Below are 17,578 nucleotides of genomic sequence, written 5' to 3'. Positions count from 1 at the left end.
TCCCACTTAGGTCAGCCCTCTGTGTCCAAGGCTAGCCAGGTCACTGTCATCCTGGGTGAGGCTGGGCACTAAGTCAGTGAATGCTGTTGGTTTGTCCTGTTGCCTCGGGACACCAAGATGCCTGCCACAGTGGCAAGTCCAGTAGACAAGGACTGTATCCCCTGGGGCCTCTAACAGACAGATTAGCGCCTTCTACCTTGCTGTGACACCAACTACCCCTTAGGTTAAGATGGAGGGATCGTACAGCTGTTTCCACCACCCAGCTCCAGGATGCTCTACCTACCCGCACTGAAACTGTCTCCACCTGCCACTAACTGCATCCTTGCCACCATCCCACCTCTTGCCTCTGGCTCTGCCGACTCCAGGGTCTTTGTGGAGTGTCCTGTGTCTGGCTCAACCCATGAACCACTGTATTCTAGAAGTCCCCTCCATGGCCTCCAGGACCTTACTTTATTTTTTTATTTTTATTTTTTAAAGATTTACTTCTTTATTATGTATACAGTGTTCTGTCTGCATATACATCTGCAGGCTAGAAGAAGACACAATCTCATTATAGGTGGTTGTGAGCCACCATGTGGTTGTGGGAATTGAACTCAGGACCTTTGGAAGAGCAACCAGTGCTCTTTACCTCTGAGCCATCTCTCCAGCCCTTTACCTTTTTTTTTTTTTTTCTTCAGGACCTTACTTTAAATTGCTAGAAAAGATTTATTATTATGCTGGGCACGGTGGCATACATTTTTTAATCCCACCCCTCAGGAGGCAAGCAGATCTCTGAATTCCAGGCCAACCTGCTCTACAGAGTGAGTTCTAGGACAGCCAGGGCCACACAGAGAAACCCTGTCTCAAACAAAGGAAAAGAAAAGAACAAAACCAAATAACATTTGTACGTGTTAGTGTTTTACCTACACGTTTGTGTACGATGTGAGTCTATAGTGCCCTTGGAGACCTTTAGAGACTGTAGACCCCCTGGAACTGGACTTACAGGCAGTTGTGAGCCACCATTTGGTTGCTGGGAGTTGAACCCAGGTCCTCTGCAGGAGCAGCCGGTGCTGCTAACTGCTGAGCCATCCCTTGAGCTCCAGACCTCTTTCCTTGACATCTGAAGGGCTCGAGAGATGGCTCAGTGGTTAAGAGTACTGGCTGCTCTTGCAGAGGTCTCAAGGTTAACTCCCAGTGTAACAGACCCCAGACCTCAGCACAACTGACTCCACGATGGAAGTACCATGTAGGCTGTAAAACTCAGCACGTAGACAGCGCCACGTGCCAAGGCACAGGCCTAACCCACTGAAGTCCTTAGTTAGGGAGACTCGCTGACCTTGCTTTTGGCTTCTGACATTGAGCGTCTGGCTAACTGTTCTGCTAAGTGAGGTGTGTCAACTCAGGATGTGGTTTTGTGCTAAAAACTCAGCCTAAGAAGTGCTCCAGGCACACATGCGCACACACATGCACACACACACAGCAACTGCATCGTGGCCACTGGCTGGCTCGTACTTCCTGTACTGAGTAGTCTTTTTTTTTTTTTTTAATGTGCATTTGTGTTTTGCCTGAATGCATGTCTGTGTGAGGGTGTCAGATCTTGGAGTTATAGACAGCTGTGAGCTGCCAAGTGGGTGCTGGGAATTAAACCCGGGTCCATTGGAAGAGCAGTAAGTGCTCTTAACCACTGACCCATCTCTCCAGCCCCTGAGTAGTCTCCTGTGGTGGACACCCACAATACCAGAGCCACATAGTGACTCACAGCTGCCCGTGACTCCAGCTCCAGGGGAGCCGGTGCCCTTTGCTGTCTTTCGTGGACCCCAGGCACACATGTCTTATTGCACTGACACACAAACAGGCAAAACACTCATACAGATAAAACATTTAAAAAATATTAGTGAAAAGAATTGCATGTCACCCTTACAGGGGGCCTGCATTTGGTTCCAGTCCTTGCATTGGAGGCTCTCGGCCACCATGACTGGCTCGGTGGGTCCACTGCCACTGTCCTCCCTTGTCATCCACACTCTCACATAACTTTAAAATAAAACATTTTTTGGTTTGTTTTTGAGACAGTCTCTCTGTGAGGCTGTCCTGGACTCAGTCTGTAGACCAGGCTGGCCTCGAACTCATAGAGTTCCACCTGTCTCTGCCTCCCAAGTGCTGGGATGAAAGGCGTGTGCCACCACGCCCGGCTAGGAAAAGGAAAATTTTAAGCTTGGGAGGCGCAGGCTAAAGCCAGGAGTCCCACAGTCACAGGAGAACCATGTAGCTTTAGCCTGCCCTGCGGACCACACCTCCCCAGCTCATACTCTGGTCCTCAGAATCAGTCAGCTGCCTGCAGAGCGACTCCTTTCAGAGTGGCTACACAGAGAAACCCTGCCTCAAAAAACAAAACGAAAACAAAAAAGTGGCTAGGGACACTCAACAGTAACAGCCTACCAGCTAGAGTTGGCTCTGGTCTTTCTCTTTTTGTTGTGCTTTTTTTTTTTTTGAGACAGGGTCTCTCTGTGTAGCCTTGGCTGTCCTAGATTGGCTTTGTAGACCAGGCTGGCCTCGAACTCACAGTGATCCGTCTGCCTCTGCCTCCCAAGTGCTAGGATTAAAGACGTGTGCCACCAGCACACCTGGCTTGCTCTGGTCTCTCTTTAGGCCCCTAGAAATCTATTGATTCTGGGCTGGCTGAACCAAATGTGTTGCCTGGCAACCGATGGCTTCTGAGTGTCAAGGGGCTGCAGATGGGCTATGGACCGGGACGGCAAGGAACCTGTCTGTATCTTCCAAGGGCCTGTTATGATAAGGGAACTGTGACGTCAAGCCTGTACCCACCTCCTGCCAGCTGCCAGGGCCTGTCTCTGTTTCTTCCCCTGTGGCCTGGGCCCCATGTGGCCATGCTGGCTCAACAAGTGACTGCTACGAGTTTAGGAGCTTAAAGGGCCAAAGGGTCATCTTATATGACTAGAGGTCACAAGTCTGACAAGGGTTAAAAAATAAGGCTGGTGTGGCCAGGCTGGCCTCCCTGGGCTCTGGCACGTGTCCCAGTGTGTAAGGCCAGCTGCTGCTCCCTCTCGCTTCCCAACAGCAGCTCAGAATCTCCCCGACTCTGCTCTGAGGGGGACCCCACAGTGACAGTGGGCTTCCAGTAATCCATGATGGTCCTCAGCTCAAGTTTCTTTGCTCAAGCCCCAGGAAATGATGTGGCACAACCCTCTTGGGACCTCATAGCACAGTACGAAAAAGTATTCAAACTCCAGGTTGTATACGTGACACCCTCAGTCCCCGTGAGGGGACAGGCCAGTAAGGACCAGGTGACCAGGGTCTAGGCCTCCCAAAGCCACTGGGTGTCCTTTACAGGAGGCAGAATTGGTTGTATAGGGCTGGGACAGGGTGATATGGCTTTAAACCAACTGCTGAGCCAGTGCTTCCTGGGCACACTGTACAGCCCCTGTCACTCCCTTAGGGACAGTAAGTGCCATGCTGGTTTCCAAGGGAGGTGGGCCTTGTGTGGTGTGACCTGATCAGGAGGATGGGGCCCCACGGCTGCCAGGACAGTCACAGCCTGGTCAGACCTGGCAGTCACAACTCCCAGGCCACGCCCACCGCTCCCGGGCTTACTCCCATGCCCCAGCACGGGCACTGACAGGCCTGGGTTCTGTCCTTACTCTGCCCAGTGACTGGGACAGTGAGGTGACTCAGCCAGAAGGAAGGCTTGCTTGCAGCCAGTTGCATCAGATTAGCCCTGTGGCCACAAAGGCGACTTTGACTTGCATGCATGCTTGTCACTCCGCTGGGGTACCCACACTGGGCTGTCTGGGGGTAGAGTGCGGGGTGAGTGCTGCGGCTAGAGTGACAATCCATTCCTCAACCTTAGGTGGCCATTCTGACCGTGGACTGTGGGGCCGTGGGCTCTTCTGGAACCCACTTGGTGTCAATGGAGTCCCCTTAGCCTGGGGTGACAGCTTTGAGCAGGTTAGGAAGCACTGACCCCCTCCCCTAAGGGTGCAGGCACGTGGGGATTCTGCGGTGCTCCTAGCATGGGCTCCCCAGAGCTGTGTCACAAGCACAGCACTTGCTCACACTCACGGATGTGGACAGAATCTCATGTCGTGCACGTGGTAGGGTGGTGGGAACAGGAAGTGGGGGACAAAGCCAGATACCTGAGGCTGGGGGACATGACAGCCCATTCCTGTCAGCCCAGAACAGGGACAGCTGAGGCCGTGGAAAGCTTGATACTAGTCTGAATTAAGCAAAGTCTCTCTTTCAAAAAAGCAAATTAAGGAGACCAGAGAGATGGCTCAGTGGTTAAGAGCACTTGGGCTATTCATCCAGACCAACAAGGTTCAATTCCCAGCACCCACATGGTAGCTCAAAACTGTCTGTAACTCCATTTCCAGGGGACTTGACACCCTTGCACAGACATACATGGAGGCAAACCCCCAAGGCACATAAAATAAAAAATAATCTAAAAAGAGTGTGGTGGCTCAAGCCTTAAATCTCAGCACTTGGGATGCAGAGGCAGGTGGATCGCTGTGAGTTCGCGGCCAGCCTGGTCTACAAAATGAGTCCAAGACAGCCAAGGCTACACAGAAAAACCCTGTCTCGAAAAACAAAAACATCAGGGCTTGGGATATGGCCAAGGGAGGAGCCGTTGCCTAGAACCTCCCAGTGAGGGGCTGGAAGCGTGCGTGGTCAGGGTAAAGCCCCCTAGAATCCCTGAGTGATGGATTTAGGCGTGGCCCTAGCAGGTGGGGAGGTCCAGGTGCCATTCCTAACCTGGTAGGAGGCAAGGAAAGAGAACCCAGGAACCAGCCCGTTGGGAATCAGGCCAAGTGATGCAGGAAGCTGAGGCTGTCTGCCTAGGGCCCCGCCTCATTTCCTGTTTGCAGCCTGAGTAGGCTGAAACCTACTGCTCCTGTGGTCCCAGTTGGGCCTAACACCTTGGATAGTTCTAAGCCCCTTCCAACATTAGCCACCTCCCCTGGGATCCTGGGTTGTGGGGGGAGTAAACCCGGGACCTTCCCCGCCCCCCCCCCATCCTTTCTGCCTGTCCTGGGCATGTCTGTCCTCTGCTTAGACTAGACCCTCCCATCACTTGGCCAGCCAAGCCTACTCTGGAAGGACAGAGGAAGCAAAGGGGCTCACACACAGGCTTCCTGCAGACATTGCTTTCCAGAAAGCCAATGACATGGCCCCTGGGCCCTCTTGTGACCCCAGCTCCCCACCCCCAACGCTGGGAGCCTGGCTTGTAAACAGGCTGTGGATGTAGAGACTTGACCGCAGGATGGCAGCTTGCCCGGGCAGGGCAGGGCAGGGCAGGGTAGGGTGAGCAGCTCCCAGACCCTGCCTGCCTGGTGCCTACAGGGTGGCACAGCCCTTTCCTGTTTCAACTAGCTGCTCGTTCCAGATTAAGCACGAGGAATCCCTCTGTGTACCACCACCCGCCCCCCCACCCGCCCTGTAGACCCAAGGTGACCATTCACACGTAGGGAGCCATACTTGGCCTAGCAGGGCCCCACACCCCACTTACGAAGGTTTAGCCTCGTGCCCTGGGAGGGCTGCAGGAAGAAAACCGATGTGAAGGCCCAGCTTCTCATCCCTGGCCTTCCACAGTTTCCCCTTTTTATAACACGGGGTCTCCTGGAGGGAGTCTCAGGAGCATGCTGGGGTAGTAAGGGCACTGGCTCTGGATTAGGGAACTAAACTGCCACCTCCATCAGGGATTTGCAATTTAGCTTTTCTTCCCAACTTCTGAACTAAGCAGTAAGGAAGAAAATCCCTGGCTTAGGGCTTTTTCCAGCCATCTGTGTGAACAGCTGCCCTAGGTGGGCTGCTTGAATGTGGGTGCCAACCTATGTTCCAAGGCCACACCGCAGCCGCATGCTGGGAATTTGGGTAGAATCTTATTTGACTTATTAGCTTGAGATGGGGTCTGTCTAGGTAGCCTCAAGCTACAGAGACTGGCTGGTTTCAAATTCAAAGGATTTGAATCCAACTCCTGAGGGCCAGTGAGCGTGTGAGCGCGCGCGCGCGCGCGCGCGCGCGCGCGTGTGTGTGTGTGTGCGCGCGCGCGCGCGCTAGCACGCAGGTGGAGGTTAGTCATGGCTACTCATGGGAGTCAATTTTCTCCCATGTGTCCCCCAGGAGTAGTTGTCAAACTTGGTGGCAAGCTCCTTTGACAATCGAACAGAGGGCTTTGTTTGTGCCTGCCAGGCCCTGTGCTGAGTTCTGTCCTCTGCCCAAATCTGTCCATGTAATGACGCTAACAAAGACAACAAGGAAGCTTGGGAGCTAGACACGTGACCCGGACGTCAAGCCGACCTGTCACCCTTGCAGAGGACCCAAGGCCTCAGCCCAGCACCCCACATGAGGCAGTTCACAGCGGCCTGGAACTCCGCCTCTCCTCTGGCTTTCCACGGACACGCATGCATGAGACACACGTTACTTACACAGGTGGGCATGTGTGTGAGCATGCACACACATAAATAACGCGCTCGAAGTTCATGGGACTCCAGCCTCAATGGGTTGGTGGTGACAACTTGGAGACAAACTACCCTGGAGACGCAAAACCTCTGTGCACGGAAGCAGCCGAGGCAGCAGGCACCAACTCAGTCTGACTGTATCCGAACCTGAATCGGGGATCCCAGCCCCTCCTGTCCTAGGTACCCCCAGGAAGAACTCCCAGGACCCAAGAGGTTCAGGAGGAGGCCATGGCTGGAGGCCACGGGCATCAGTATTCTAGCTCCTAGGTAAAATTAGGGTGGGCATGCCCTCCTTCCGCAGCTGACGGAGGCACCCTGTTCAAGGACAGGGGTCAGAACCTCTAGCACCCTAAGTCAGGTGGACAACTGGCCTCAAAGCCAAGACTGGAGCCGGCAGTGCCCTTCTGCGCAGGCGCAGGCGAGCCAGGGCGGCCACTCCGGTTGCCAGCGCCCTCCGGGTCGCGCAGCCGCACTCGATGCCTTTTCCCACACTCCGCCCCCACCCTGGGAGCGCGCAGGCGCAGCAGACGCTTCCATAGCCCTCCGCGCGACCCATAGCCCTCGGCGTCCAAGCTCGAAGTGCGCAGGCGCGTTCCGCGTCGCCACCGCGTTCAGCGTGCAGCTAGTCTAGGCGTCCCGCTAGGCTCCGCCCCTCAAGCTGGGAGCGCGCAGCCGCATTCTGCATCCCCCGCCGAGCTCGGCTCACGGCCGCCCTCGAGGCCCCTGGAAGCCCCGCCTCCTCTGCTCTGAGAAGGGCGGGGACTTCGCGGAGGGGCGGGGCAACTCCGGGACCGCGCCTATAAAAGCGGCCGCGGCGGCCGCGCGCGCGGCTTCTCTCAGCGGCGGCGGCCCAGCGGAGGGGTCCGTGGTGGCGGCGGTGGCGGCGGCGGTGGCGGCGGAGGCGGCGGCGGCGGTGGCCGTGGCGGCGCTGTTCCCCGCGCAGTCCTCGGAGCGGGGTCCGGGCTGTGCGAGGTCGGGTGACGGCGCTGCGACGCCGGCCGGTGTCCGACCCGGGTGAGCGCGGCGCCAAGGGCGACATTCTCCGTGGGAGGAGGGCAGCCCGAGCCGGGCGCGGGACCTCTCCACCGAGCCCCGACCGCCTCCGCCCGGCCGAACGCCTCGCTCAGCCTCGGCCCTTTGTCTCCTCCGCCCGCAGGGTCGCCTCCCAAGCCGCCCCCCGGGCCCCGCGTCCCCTCCCCCGCTGGCGGGGCCCGGACTGAAGATGGTGCAGAAGAGAGCAGCCGAACTTCAGGGCTTCCACCGTTCGTTCAAGGTAAGGGGGGGTCCTGTCCGGGGGGGTCCCACTGCAGTGCCGGGTGCGAGGCGGCGAGGGATGGGCAGAGCCCACCCGGGCGGCCGGTGCAGGGCCCGGGAGGGGTGCTTGCGGCGACTCATGCGCCGGAGGTGGTGAGGGTCAGGCAGGCCGCAGCCCTGTGCCCAGCCGCCTAGTAGCTCTCTTTTCCAGGACCCCCACCCCCACCCCCAGTCTTGTGATCGGTGGCTCTGTGTCCCTTGCAGTCAGCCTGATCACAGTCCGGTCTTGATCGTCTGTTTCTGTGTGTGATCCTAGGCAAATCTAGTGTTTCTGCTTCTTGCAACTTCCAAGCCTGCATTGTGCTGCTCGGGAGAGCCCGTAAACTGCCAGCCCCGTCTCTAGCTGCCTACTGACTCTCTTCCATGAGCTGCCCCAGGCTCCCCTGGGATCTGTGACTGTGTCCCTTGCAATCTCACAGCCCTACTTCTGTGTGTGGTCTCAAGTGAAACTTAACATTTGTCCCCCCTGCAGTCCTTGGGCTTGAAGCAGGCTACACCCTGTCCCCAGCCTCCCAGTAGCTCTCTCTTCCAGGACTTGCCCCCACCCCCCCAGCAGGCAGGTGATTGGTGACTCCATGTCCCTTGCAGTCAGTCTGACCAGGGTCCTGTACTCCTCACCCCACTTTCTGTATGTGGACCCACATTTTCTGTGTCTCCTGTGCTGGCATTGTTCTGGTTGGTGACCTCAGGCTACAGCCCTGTGTCATGCTGCTGCTAGGTCCCTCTTTCATGGACTCCCCAGGTTGGCTTGTGATCAGTGCCTCTATGTTCCTTGCGGTCTTTCAGCCTGGTCTCCCCCTTACTCTATATAGTCCCAAGGGGAATCCTGAGTCTGTCCACTGTAGTCTCCAAGCTGGCCATGTGCTGGTTGGTTGGGACCAGCGGCCTGAAGTCTTGTGGGTAAGTCCTTGGGCACATGGGTGTGCTTTGCCCCGCTGCAACACCCCACTTGGTGGTGGCCTATGGACAACCTTCCCTCAAGACACCCCAGGCCCAAAGTGTTATTTCCTGTCAGAACAGGAAGTTTCTGTAGTGTTATTAATGGTGGCTGGTTGAGACTTGTCTTAGATGAGTGAATCTAAGGGGGGGCAGGTACTAGGCAGAGCCCCCCATGGGGCCTGGCCTGAGGGAGGCAGTGATGTCAGCCTGCCCACCCCACCCGGAAGGCTGGGTTATGTAATGGCTGCCTGGGCAGGGACCTGTTGCCCTGTGGAGAAGGCAGGAGTGTGTCTGTGCACATGCCTGCACCCCTGTGGGAGGAATTCCCAGGCCTGGCCAGCCAGTGCTCCTGGCCGCCTGCCCCGCCCCTGCCTTAAATGTCTGTGACCCTTGGGCAGCTGCTTTGGGGCTGAGCAGAATGAGGGATGGATCTGAGAATGTCACTTAAGAGTGTTTTCTTTCCCTCCTTGGGCTTTGTGTGAGCCTAGAAGGGGTCAGCCAGGCTGCCAAAGCAAACCCTAGGTTTCTAGATGGTTCCAGCCGGTTCCAGCCAAGCCTGCTGACTCAAGGCCCTTGGCCAGACCCAGGGGAGGCTGGCTAGGCCAACCTGGACTGCCCACACAGCACTTGGGACTGCAGGCTGCCCTCTGCATGGCCACTGTGCAGCTCCGCACCGAGCTGGGACTAGGGGGACCTGGCTGATAAATGGCCCTGCAGGTAGCCTGAGACTGGTCCCTCCGATCCCCTCCTGGAACCCTAACCACACGGCTGCTTCCTTGAAGCCTGGCCACTGCTTTTCAAGTATCCTGGGTCTGCAGCTGAGCAGAAAGGCACACCTGCCAGGCCTCCTGGGTTTATTTACCTACTTTTCTGTTTTTCCTCTGGTGTTCAAGAGGCACTGGGGATGGAGCCTAGGGCTTAATGCCTGCCAGACAGATGCTCTACAAACTCAGCTACAGCCTAGCCCTGGTTTCCTGTCTTTAATGTACAAATTGGGAGAGCGTCAGGGAGGCCTGGGGGTCTCCCTAAGAGGATGTGCTCCTGTTGAGCTTCCTGTGCAGAGTTCTGGCTGTCCCTGGAGTCCCAGTCTTTTCAACTGAAGACTGGGACAAGCAGGTGAGGACAGCTGTCTCCTGTCTCTTACCATGACAGTTCACCCAGAGGAAGGTCACCAGGCTGAGGTCACAGAGCAGGTGCCCTGCCTAGTCTTTGATCGCAAGCCTGGCTCACCCTCCCTTCTAGTTGCTGGACAACCCCCCATCTTGTGTGGTGCAGGCGGCTGCCTGGGCCTTGTAGGTGCCAAGGCTTATCAGAGCACTGGGTGTGGCTGCCCCTCTTCTGCCTGCCTCCTCGCAGTTCTCTTCTGGGGGACATTTTGCAAGGACCTTCCCGTACTGCTGTCCTCTGGTCTCCAGTTGGCAGTCCTTCTGCTGTAGCCCCTTGGCGTCTCCCTAGGATATTGTGGAGAGACGTTTCTCCCAGATAGCCCTCTCCTCAGCTCCTCTACTGTGGCTTAACTCAGGTCGCCCACGGCCACTCATGGTCCACACCTTGTTCACTCTGAAACTGGGGTTTGCCTTAGTTTCCAAGCTTGCAGACTACCACCCAGGTGACGGCAGCACCTGTCACGAAGAAGTGTTTTATTTCCGCATGCTCCTATTCAAACCAGGAGCCTTGAGCTCCTACCTTTCCTGGCCAGTCTTCAGACCTTGCACCCATCTGGCAGCTCGGTCCTTTGCTATCCTACTTGAGCTGTAGGCATGAGTTTGAGCCTGGCCAGCCTAAGAAGGCTCCATGGACGGGCAGGGCCATGAACACTCACGCCGATGGGTGCCTTGCCTGTGAGCCCCCATGCTACTGGCAGCACCTGGTGTTGGCAGTCCTTGGGAGACAGGAGGCTTTGGATAGCAAGTTGAGAGGGGACCACATACCAAAATCTGCTCCCTGCCTATGACCCACCCCCTAGAGCCTCCCAGAAGTCAGACACTGGGTGGGCATGGGGAGAAGCATGCCACAGGGAAACTGAGGCCCCAAAACTAAGGGTGTGGCCCCGAGATAACCTAGGAGCCTGTGGGAAAACAGGCTGGCAGCCCCGCCCCAGGCTCCTCTACCACTACCCCCGCCTTTGATCCCACGCCTGCCCCTGAGGTCAGCGCTCAGTCAGCCGGCTGGACAGGACTCCCCATGCTACCCGGGAGCGGACAGGGCAGACCATGTGGCTTAGACTTCCCGTCATCAAGCCCCGGCTTTGGAGAGGAAGGTCATGTTCCTCAGCCAGGTGACAGGGTTGCGTGGTGCAGTGGACATGGCTGGGCCGTTCTTTGTGGGGTCTGGCTGCCTCCTATCCCATACCAGTGACAGAAGCAGGTGACAACCACATGGCCCAATATCTCCTGGTAAAGTCCCTGAGTTGGGATTCTCTGGGCTCCAAGGGACTCTGCCTTCTACAGTTCTTTACCACTGAGCCCCTGAGGCTCTCCTGAGAAGGCCCACCTGCTGAGTGCAGAGGGGTCAGTCACAGGCTGTTGCACCCCCAGTGCCCCCTGGGTGGCCAGCTGATCTCTGTCTCATCACTGTGACGGAGTGATCCTTTTGTAGCTGCGTATTGGGGTATTCTGGCAGAACCACCTTGAACATGTTACCCCCAACAGGGGCAGAATCCTTTCGAGCTGGCCTTCTCCTTAGACCCAGCCCAGCACGGGGACGCTGACTTCAGCCCACAGTGTGAGGCTCGGCCTGGTGAGCACCCCGGAGGTGGGCAGGACGTGGGGGTCTCTGTGTGGAGATAGGCTAGGCCAGAGGACACCATCTGTGTCTCTGTCATCTGCAGACATGCCCTCCAGCCAACCCATCGACATCCCGGATGCCAAGAAGAGAGGCCGGAAAAAGAAGCGCTGTCGGGCTACAGACAGCTTCTCAGGCAGGTTTGAAGGTGAGTGGCAGAGGGTGCTGGTTCTGCTGGGGAGGGGACACTGGGCTACTAGTCCCTCACCTCTCCACTTGCACCCCAGATGTCTACCAGCTGCAGGAGGATGTGCTGGGGGAAGGTGCCCATGCCCGCGTGCAGACCTGTGTCAATCTGATCACCAACCAGGAGTATGCTGTCAAGGTAAGCTGGGCACCCCCGCCAGGGCCAGTGGGCCCCCAGATGACAGCCTTGGAAAACCAGTATCTAAAAATGGCCCTAAGACTTGTGACTCAGGCCCCCTGGGAATCCAGGTCAGACCTAGAGCCACAGAAAGGCAGGATGACAGCTGGTGCTTGTCCATTCCACCTTCTGGAGGCTAGCAAACCCTAGCATAGCCACAGGGGACTGGAAATTTGTCAGGGGCCATGCTGGCCTCGCTGTCCCTGAGTCTGGTCCTCTGCCACTAAGGACTGGCCTGGAGGGAGACTGCAGAAATTGAAAATCTGGTGCATCACTTGGGCCCTGGGCAGCAGGGGGCTTAGGGGGTACACTACAGATCCCCAAGAGAGTCTCATGTGTTCATCCCCTTCCTGTCTGTTCCTAGGGCCCTGACAGGCCCTGGTAGAGCCTAATGACCTGCCTGGGTGTGGCTGCTGCTGGCCTGAAAAGGAAATAGCGGCACATTTTGGAGGTTAGAGTGTCAGAACAGTGGGCCCTGTCCCTAGGCATGCCCGGGCAGGTGCTTAGCTGACTGCTTTTCTCCTAGTGACCCTTCAGGGAAGCCCTGTCCCTTGTCATCTGCAGACAGGGAAGCTGAGGCCAGAGGGGACAGGTAATCTTAGTTATTGTGGCTTCTCACTGCTGTGAGCCAGAGTGATGGGTGACTGCACCTGAGGCCTTCCTGGTGATGTCCCCAGGGATCACTGACACCCGGGGGCAATGGGAGGTGGCGGTGGCAGCACAGGACATGGGCTGAGGCTGGCATGGCTAGAGAACATTAAAAGCAGCCAGTGGCGTAGACTCACTTCCAGAGAGGATACAGGTCCGGCTACTCCGCTGCCAGGAAGGGCAGACATTTCTGTGGAGCTGTCCCCAGCCTTCCCAAGGGTGGGGCTGTGGCTTATTAGTGTGAACTAGAGTTTGGTCTGCCCTTCAGATCTGGTTTAGGAATGGAAGGACCCTTGCTGGACCGGGTGTTTGTTACCAGGCCCCAGGGCAGGGTCCCATCCAGAGTAGTATCCCGGCAGTAGGACCCTGCCCCTCCACCTGCTGAGTGTCAGCCTGAGAAGAGGAGCCAGGGGTCCTCTTGAGAGCAAAGGTCCTGTAGGGACAGCGCCTCTAGGCCTTCTGTCTTCTGGGTGCAGTGGGGCTGGCTTCTTGGAGTTCAGGTCCACTGGTCTAAGCCAGACCCAGGCCCATGGGGCCAGCAGCCAGGTGGCACAGAGCCGCCTTGTTGCATGGGTCATATGAGAGCTGACACTGCTTGGCCCGGCCCTTGCTGGGGCAGGGGATTCCTGGGGCAGGGTGGAGAGCTGGCTACTCCCTCCCTCCCTCCTCGTCTAAGCTCCCTGAGCACCAGGGTCCCTGCTCACGTTCTTGCTGCAGTCTGACTTCTAGCAAGTTCCAGGCCCACAGCAACGGAGCTGATGTGGGGTCTGGGTAGCCTGTCGGGGTCTTGGTGACTTTGTGCTCCCTGCTTGCAGATCATTGAGAAGCAGCTGGGCCACATCCGCAGTAGGGTGTTCCGGGAGGTGGAGATGCTGTACCAGTGCCAGGGGCACAGGTAAGGTGGCTGTCCGGGCCTTCTGTGTAGGACGCTGGCTAGGCTCCATGAGGGTGGGGTCTCCTGTGCTGGGCAGCAGGACGGGGGCGGGCGTGGGCACACCTCCAGATGTCTCAGTGCCTCAGTTTCTTTTCTCTGTCTTCTTCCCAACTAAGGAATGTTCTAGAGCTGATTGAGTTCTTTGAGGAGGAGGACCGCTTCTACCTGGTGTTTGAGAAGATGCGTGGAGGTTGGTGCTAGTGGGCAGGACTTGGAGTGGGCGCTGGGGAGCGTCAGGAAGGACCTTCCATGGGGACTGGGGCTGGACCTTCCTGTCCCTGTCAAAGAGCCCTGGGGGTAGCTCCCATCAAGGGGAGGTGGTGATGGGAGGTGGCAGGTCTATGGAGGTGACTTAGCTCTCCTTGGCCTCCACCACAGGGTCCATCCTGAGCCACATCCACAGAAGGCGCCACTTTAACGAGCTGGAGGCCAGCGTGGTGGTGCAGGACGTGGCCAGTGCTCTGGACTTCCTGCATAACAAAGGTGTGGCAGGTGCTATGGGGCGGCCTGGGCCTGGTTGCTTTAGAGGCACCCACCACTGACTCCCTGCTCCACCTTCCCAGGCATCGCCCACAGGGACCTGAAGCCAGAGAACATTCTGTGTGAGCACCCCAATCAGGTGAGGCTGCTTGACCATGCCACCACGCTTGGCCCTTCCCTTCAAGGCAGCAGAGGGTGGGAGGTATGCAGGCTGGGCTCCCATAATGCCTGTCCGACCCCCAGGTCTCGCCGGTGAAGATCTGCGATTTTGACCTTGGCAGTGGCATCAAACTCAACGGAGACTGTTCGCCCATCTCCACCCCAGAGCTTCTCACCCCGGTGAGGGCAGTAAGTGGGGTGGGGCAGGCAAGCAGGCACTGGGCTCAGGTGCGGCTGGCTGGCTCTGCAGCTTTCCTCCCCTAGCCTGGCCTTCTGCTTAGCAACAGCAGCTGGTTGGCTGGGAGGGGCTGGGGGTGTGGTCAGGCCCATCACCTGCTGAGTCGGGCGTGCCTCAGCAGTCTCTGATTGGCTGGAGCTGGGCGTCCCTCCTGACTTGTGCCCGCCCCACAGTGTGGGTCAGCCGAGTACATGGCCCCAGAGGTGGTGGAGGCCTTCAGTGAGGAGGCCAGCATCTACGACAAGCGCTGCGACCTGTGGAGCCTGGGCGTCATCCTCTACATCTTGCTCAGCGGCTACCCGCCCTTCGTGGGCCACTGTGGCAGCGACTGTGGCTGGGACCGTGGGGAGGCCTGCCCTGCCTGCCAGGTGCGCCCTGCTTGGGTCCCTTCCCCGTCCCGCACTGGGCCTCGATTCTGGGCTCCTGGATGCCAGGACCTCAGGCCCTTTTTCATTCTTTTTTATTTGTATGAGTGTTGGGCCTGCCTCCATGTGTATGCACCATAGGAGTGCCTGGTGCTGGTGGAGGCCAGAAAGGGCACCGGGGGCCGGGGGCTGCAGATCAGAGCAGCCCGTGCTCTAACCACTGAACAGCCCTGTCTGGCCTTGGCCCTCATGCTGTGTTTATCTCCCACCCCCTGTTAGGGCATAGGAATGGGTCCGTGTCTGTTTTGGGGTGACTCTTTCCCACCCCACCCCCAGAACATGCTGTTCGAGAGCATCCAGGAGGGGAAGTATGAGTTCCCCGACAAGGACTGGGCCCACATCTCCCTCGCTGCCAAAGACCTCATCTCCAAGCTGCTGGTCCGAGATGCCAAGCAGCGGCTGAGTGCTGCCCAAGTCCTGCAGCACCCCTGGGTGCAGGGGGTGAGCCTTGGGGGTTCTGAGGAGGGGAGGGGACAGGGATCACCCACATGCCCTGTACCCTAGCTTCATCTGCTGGTCACGGAGTTTCCACAGCAAGTATACAAGAAGGGCGTGGCCATGGCTGGGAATGGCTCCCAGTGGGCCTTGCATGCACCCTTCCTGCCCAGCTGGGAGCTCAGCAGCCTGTCCCAGGTTGGCCACCCCACTCCCCAGTGAGGCCCCCCCCTCCAGGTAGCTTGCTGAGTGCCAGGCCAGCAGGGCTCCTTCTGGGGACAGTCTGCAGAAGGCGTGAGGACACAGACTGAGGGCCAGTGGGGGCGTCTGCTGACGGTGAACACTTGAACTAGTGTTAGCCAGGCCTTTCAAGTGCCCACTGACCCTGACCTTGCCCTGCCTTCTTCTTGCAGTGCGCCCCAGAGAACACCCTGCCGACACCCTTGGTTCTGCAGAGGTGAGGCCTGGGGTCTTGAGTCATGGATGTATTTGGGCTTTTATTTTCCTGGGGTGCAGAGGGGGGCTCCTACGCCGTAGCCCTGCAGATGCTCAGCAGGTACCTTAGCACTGAGCCCCTTGGGATGTTAGGGCCACAGAAGCCCAAATGGGAACCTGGCTCCAAGCGCTGTGTTGTACCAGGTGACCCAATAGCTCCCATTTGGGGTCTTGGCACCTGGAAGGGCCTGGAGTTGGTGGGTGCCTACAGAGGGCTGCAGAAAGGGGCACGCTCCGGTGACAGTCCCCATCCTGTCCTCAGGAACAGCTGTGCCAAAGACCTCACGTCCTTCGCGGCTGAGGCCATTGCCATGAACCGGCAGCTGGCCCAGTGCGAGGAGGACGCTGGGCAGGACCAGCCCGTGGTCATACGAGCTACCTCACGCTGCCTGCAGTTGTCCCCACCCTCCCAGTCCAAGCTGGCCCAGCGGCGCCAGAGGGCTAGCTTGTCAGCCAACCCTGTGGTCCTTGTGGGGGATCGCGCATGACCCCCAGTAGCCCCTTGTACATATGCCCCTCCCCTGGGGGACCTGATGGCTAGGGACCTGGACGCCCCTTGCCACCCCAGGCGCCAGCTCAGCTGGGTCCTGCTGGCGGTGTAGGGATCTGTTGGGAGGTGTTTGCTTTTTCTCCCTCTCCTCGCCCTGCCCCTGCCTACTTGGCTTTGTTTTGTTTGTTTTTCTTCTGCCGCTATTGAAAGCAAGTGCCCCGGAGGGCGGAGGGTTCGGGCCACTCAGCCTGCACCCCACGATGCTCGCCTGTCAACTGTGAAGGTCCTGCCACCTGCGCCCCCACCTCCACTCCAGCCATTCTGCTGTCTTCCAGGGCTGGGGATCCCGCAGGGTCAGCGTCCCAAACCTCTCCCTAGCCCTCAGTATTGTCAGGGACGGGCCCTCCTGGTGAGCACAGTAGTCCTGTCTCCCCACCAGAGCACCCCTGGGTCTAGGGCAGGGCATTCCCTGTCTTGGATAGGGATCTCTGGGGCGCAGGTGGGTAGGGACAGCGCACTCAATTGATTCCCAGTCCCCATCACCCACCTGCCGTGTCCCTTGGAGGGCTGACAATCAGCGCACCCTCCCAGGCCGCTTACTCCTTCCCCTGGGAGAGGCCTGTTGCTCCCAACCCAACCCGGGGCAGAGCTGGAGGGGACCCTGCACCCAGCTAGCTCCATCAAGGCAGGAGAGGTGCTGGACAAGGCCCACATCAGCAAACATGGGGTCCCCACAAGTCTCCCCACCCAGGGCACCTGAGTGCCCCTTCTCAGGGCTCAGCTGGCCATGTCCTGCCCCATGTTGCTCCTGGGTCTGGGGTTCTTAAGCCCTTGTGTTAACGAGAGCTGCAGCCACACCCGGGGGTCCCTCACCTTCCCTCAGCCGACAAGGGCAGCGGCTTGGGTCTGCCTACTTTCAGGGTTGAAGCTGCCTTGGCCTCCCTCTGGGCACCCAAGAAAGGCTGGGAAGGGATATGGTGGCTCTGCAGTGTCCAAACCTGAGGCCTGCGGACTGTTCCTAGTCACCAACTACTATGCAATACGAGTTCCCATTTTCTTGATGGCCCTGCTGGTCTGGGGCAGCTGCCAGGGGCCAGGCCACTCTGCCCTGCAGCTGCTCTGCTCAGGTGTCTACAGGGCAGCCTCTGGCCTCAAAAATCCTTGGTCAGGATTGTTTGTCTCGTTTAGTTTTTTTTTTTTTTTTTTTTTTTTTTTTTTTTAAAGAATAATTTGACTTGCTTCCCTGTTCTTGAAGAGTACTTGAATGTCGGGTCTGATGGGCGGGGGCCTGGGATACCCACTACCCAGCACTCTCCCACCCTCCTCCCCAGTCTCATAGGATCGTCACAGTGGGGGAGGGGACATGCCTTCAGTCCTGCCCTGCCTGTCTCTGTGGACACATTTCCAAAGACCCCCCTTGG

The 17,578-nt window shown here is 58.0% G+C and overlaps 1 protein-coding gene across 2 annotated transcripts; it reads left to right on the top strand.

Annotated features, from left to right (window-relative positions):
- The first annotated feature begins 7,359 nt into the window (after nucleotides 1-7,359).
- Mknk2 (MAPK interacting serine/threonine kinase 2) lies at nucleotides 7,360-17,375 on the top strand. 2 transcript variants are annotated; one of them, XM_051172784.1, is made up of 14 exons: nucleotides 7,360-7,466; nucleotides 7,609-7,725; nucleotides 11,357-11,444; nucleotides 11,536-11,637; nucleotides 11,717-11,814; nucleotides 13,317-13,396; nucleotides 13,552-13,625; nucleotides 13,814-13,918; nucleotides 13,999-14,054; nucleotides 14,159-14,254; nucleotides 14,486-14,680; nucleotides 15,014-15,178; nucleotides 15,586-15,629; nucleotides 15,930-17,375. In XM_051172784.1, exons 2-14 carry the CDS (start codon nucleotides 7,675-7,677, stop codon nucleotides 16,153-16,155), a joined length of 1,380 nt encoding a protein of 459 aa, XP_051028741.1. In that variant the 5' UTR covers nucleotides 7,360-7,466; nucleotides 7,609-7,674; the 3' UTR covers nucleotides 16,156-17,375. The 2 variants fall into 2 exon arrangements, with proteins under 2 accessions (XP_051028741.1, XP_051028740.1); XM_051172783.1 differs by having other exon boundaries at nucleotides 14,159-14,263.
- Nucleotides 17,376-17,578: the final 203 nt, after the last annotated feature.

Source organism: Acomys russatus, chromosome 31 (assembly GCF_903995435.1).
Source record: "Acomys russatus chromosome 31, mAcoRus1.1, whole genome shotgun sequence".
NCBI classification, from domain to species: Eukaryota; Metazoa; Chordata; class Mammalia; order Rodentia; family Muridae; genus Acomys; species Acomys russatus.
This window is presented reverse-complemented; position numbering and strand designations above follow the sequence as displayed.

Bases quoted from the DNA above. Each gene is read 5' to 3' on its own strand.
- Mknk2 (XM_051172783.1), top strand. From the start codon at position 7,675: ATGGTGCAGAAGAGAGCAGCCGAACTTCAGGGCTTCCACCGTTCGTTC. The intron at 11,815-13,316 runs GTAAGCTGGGCA...CCCTGCTTGCAG, and splicing joins ACCAGGAGTATGCTGTCAAG to ATCATTGAGAAGCAGCTGGG. The intron at 13,626-13,813 runs GTTGGTGCTAGT...CCTCCACCACAG, and splicing joins GTTTGAGAAGATGCGTGGAG to GGTCCATCCTGAGCCACATC.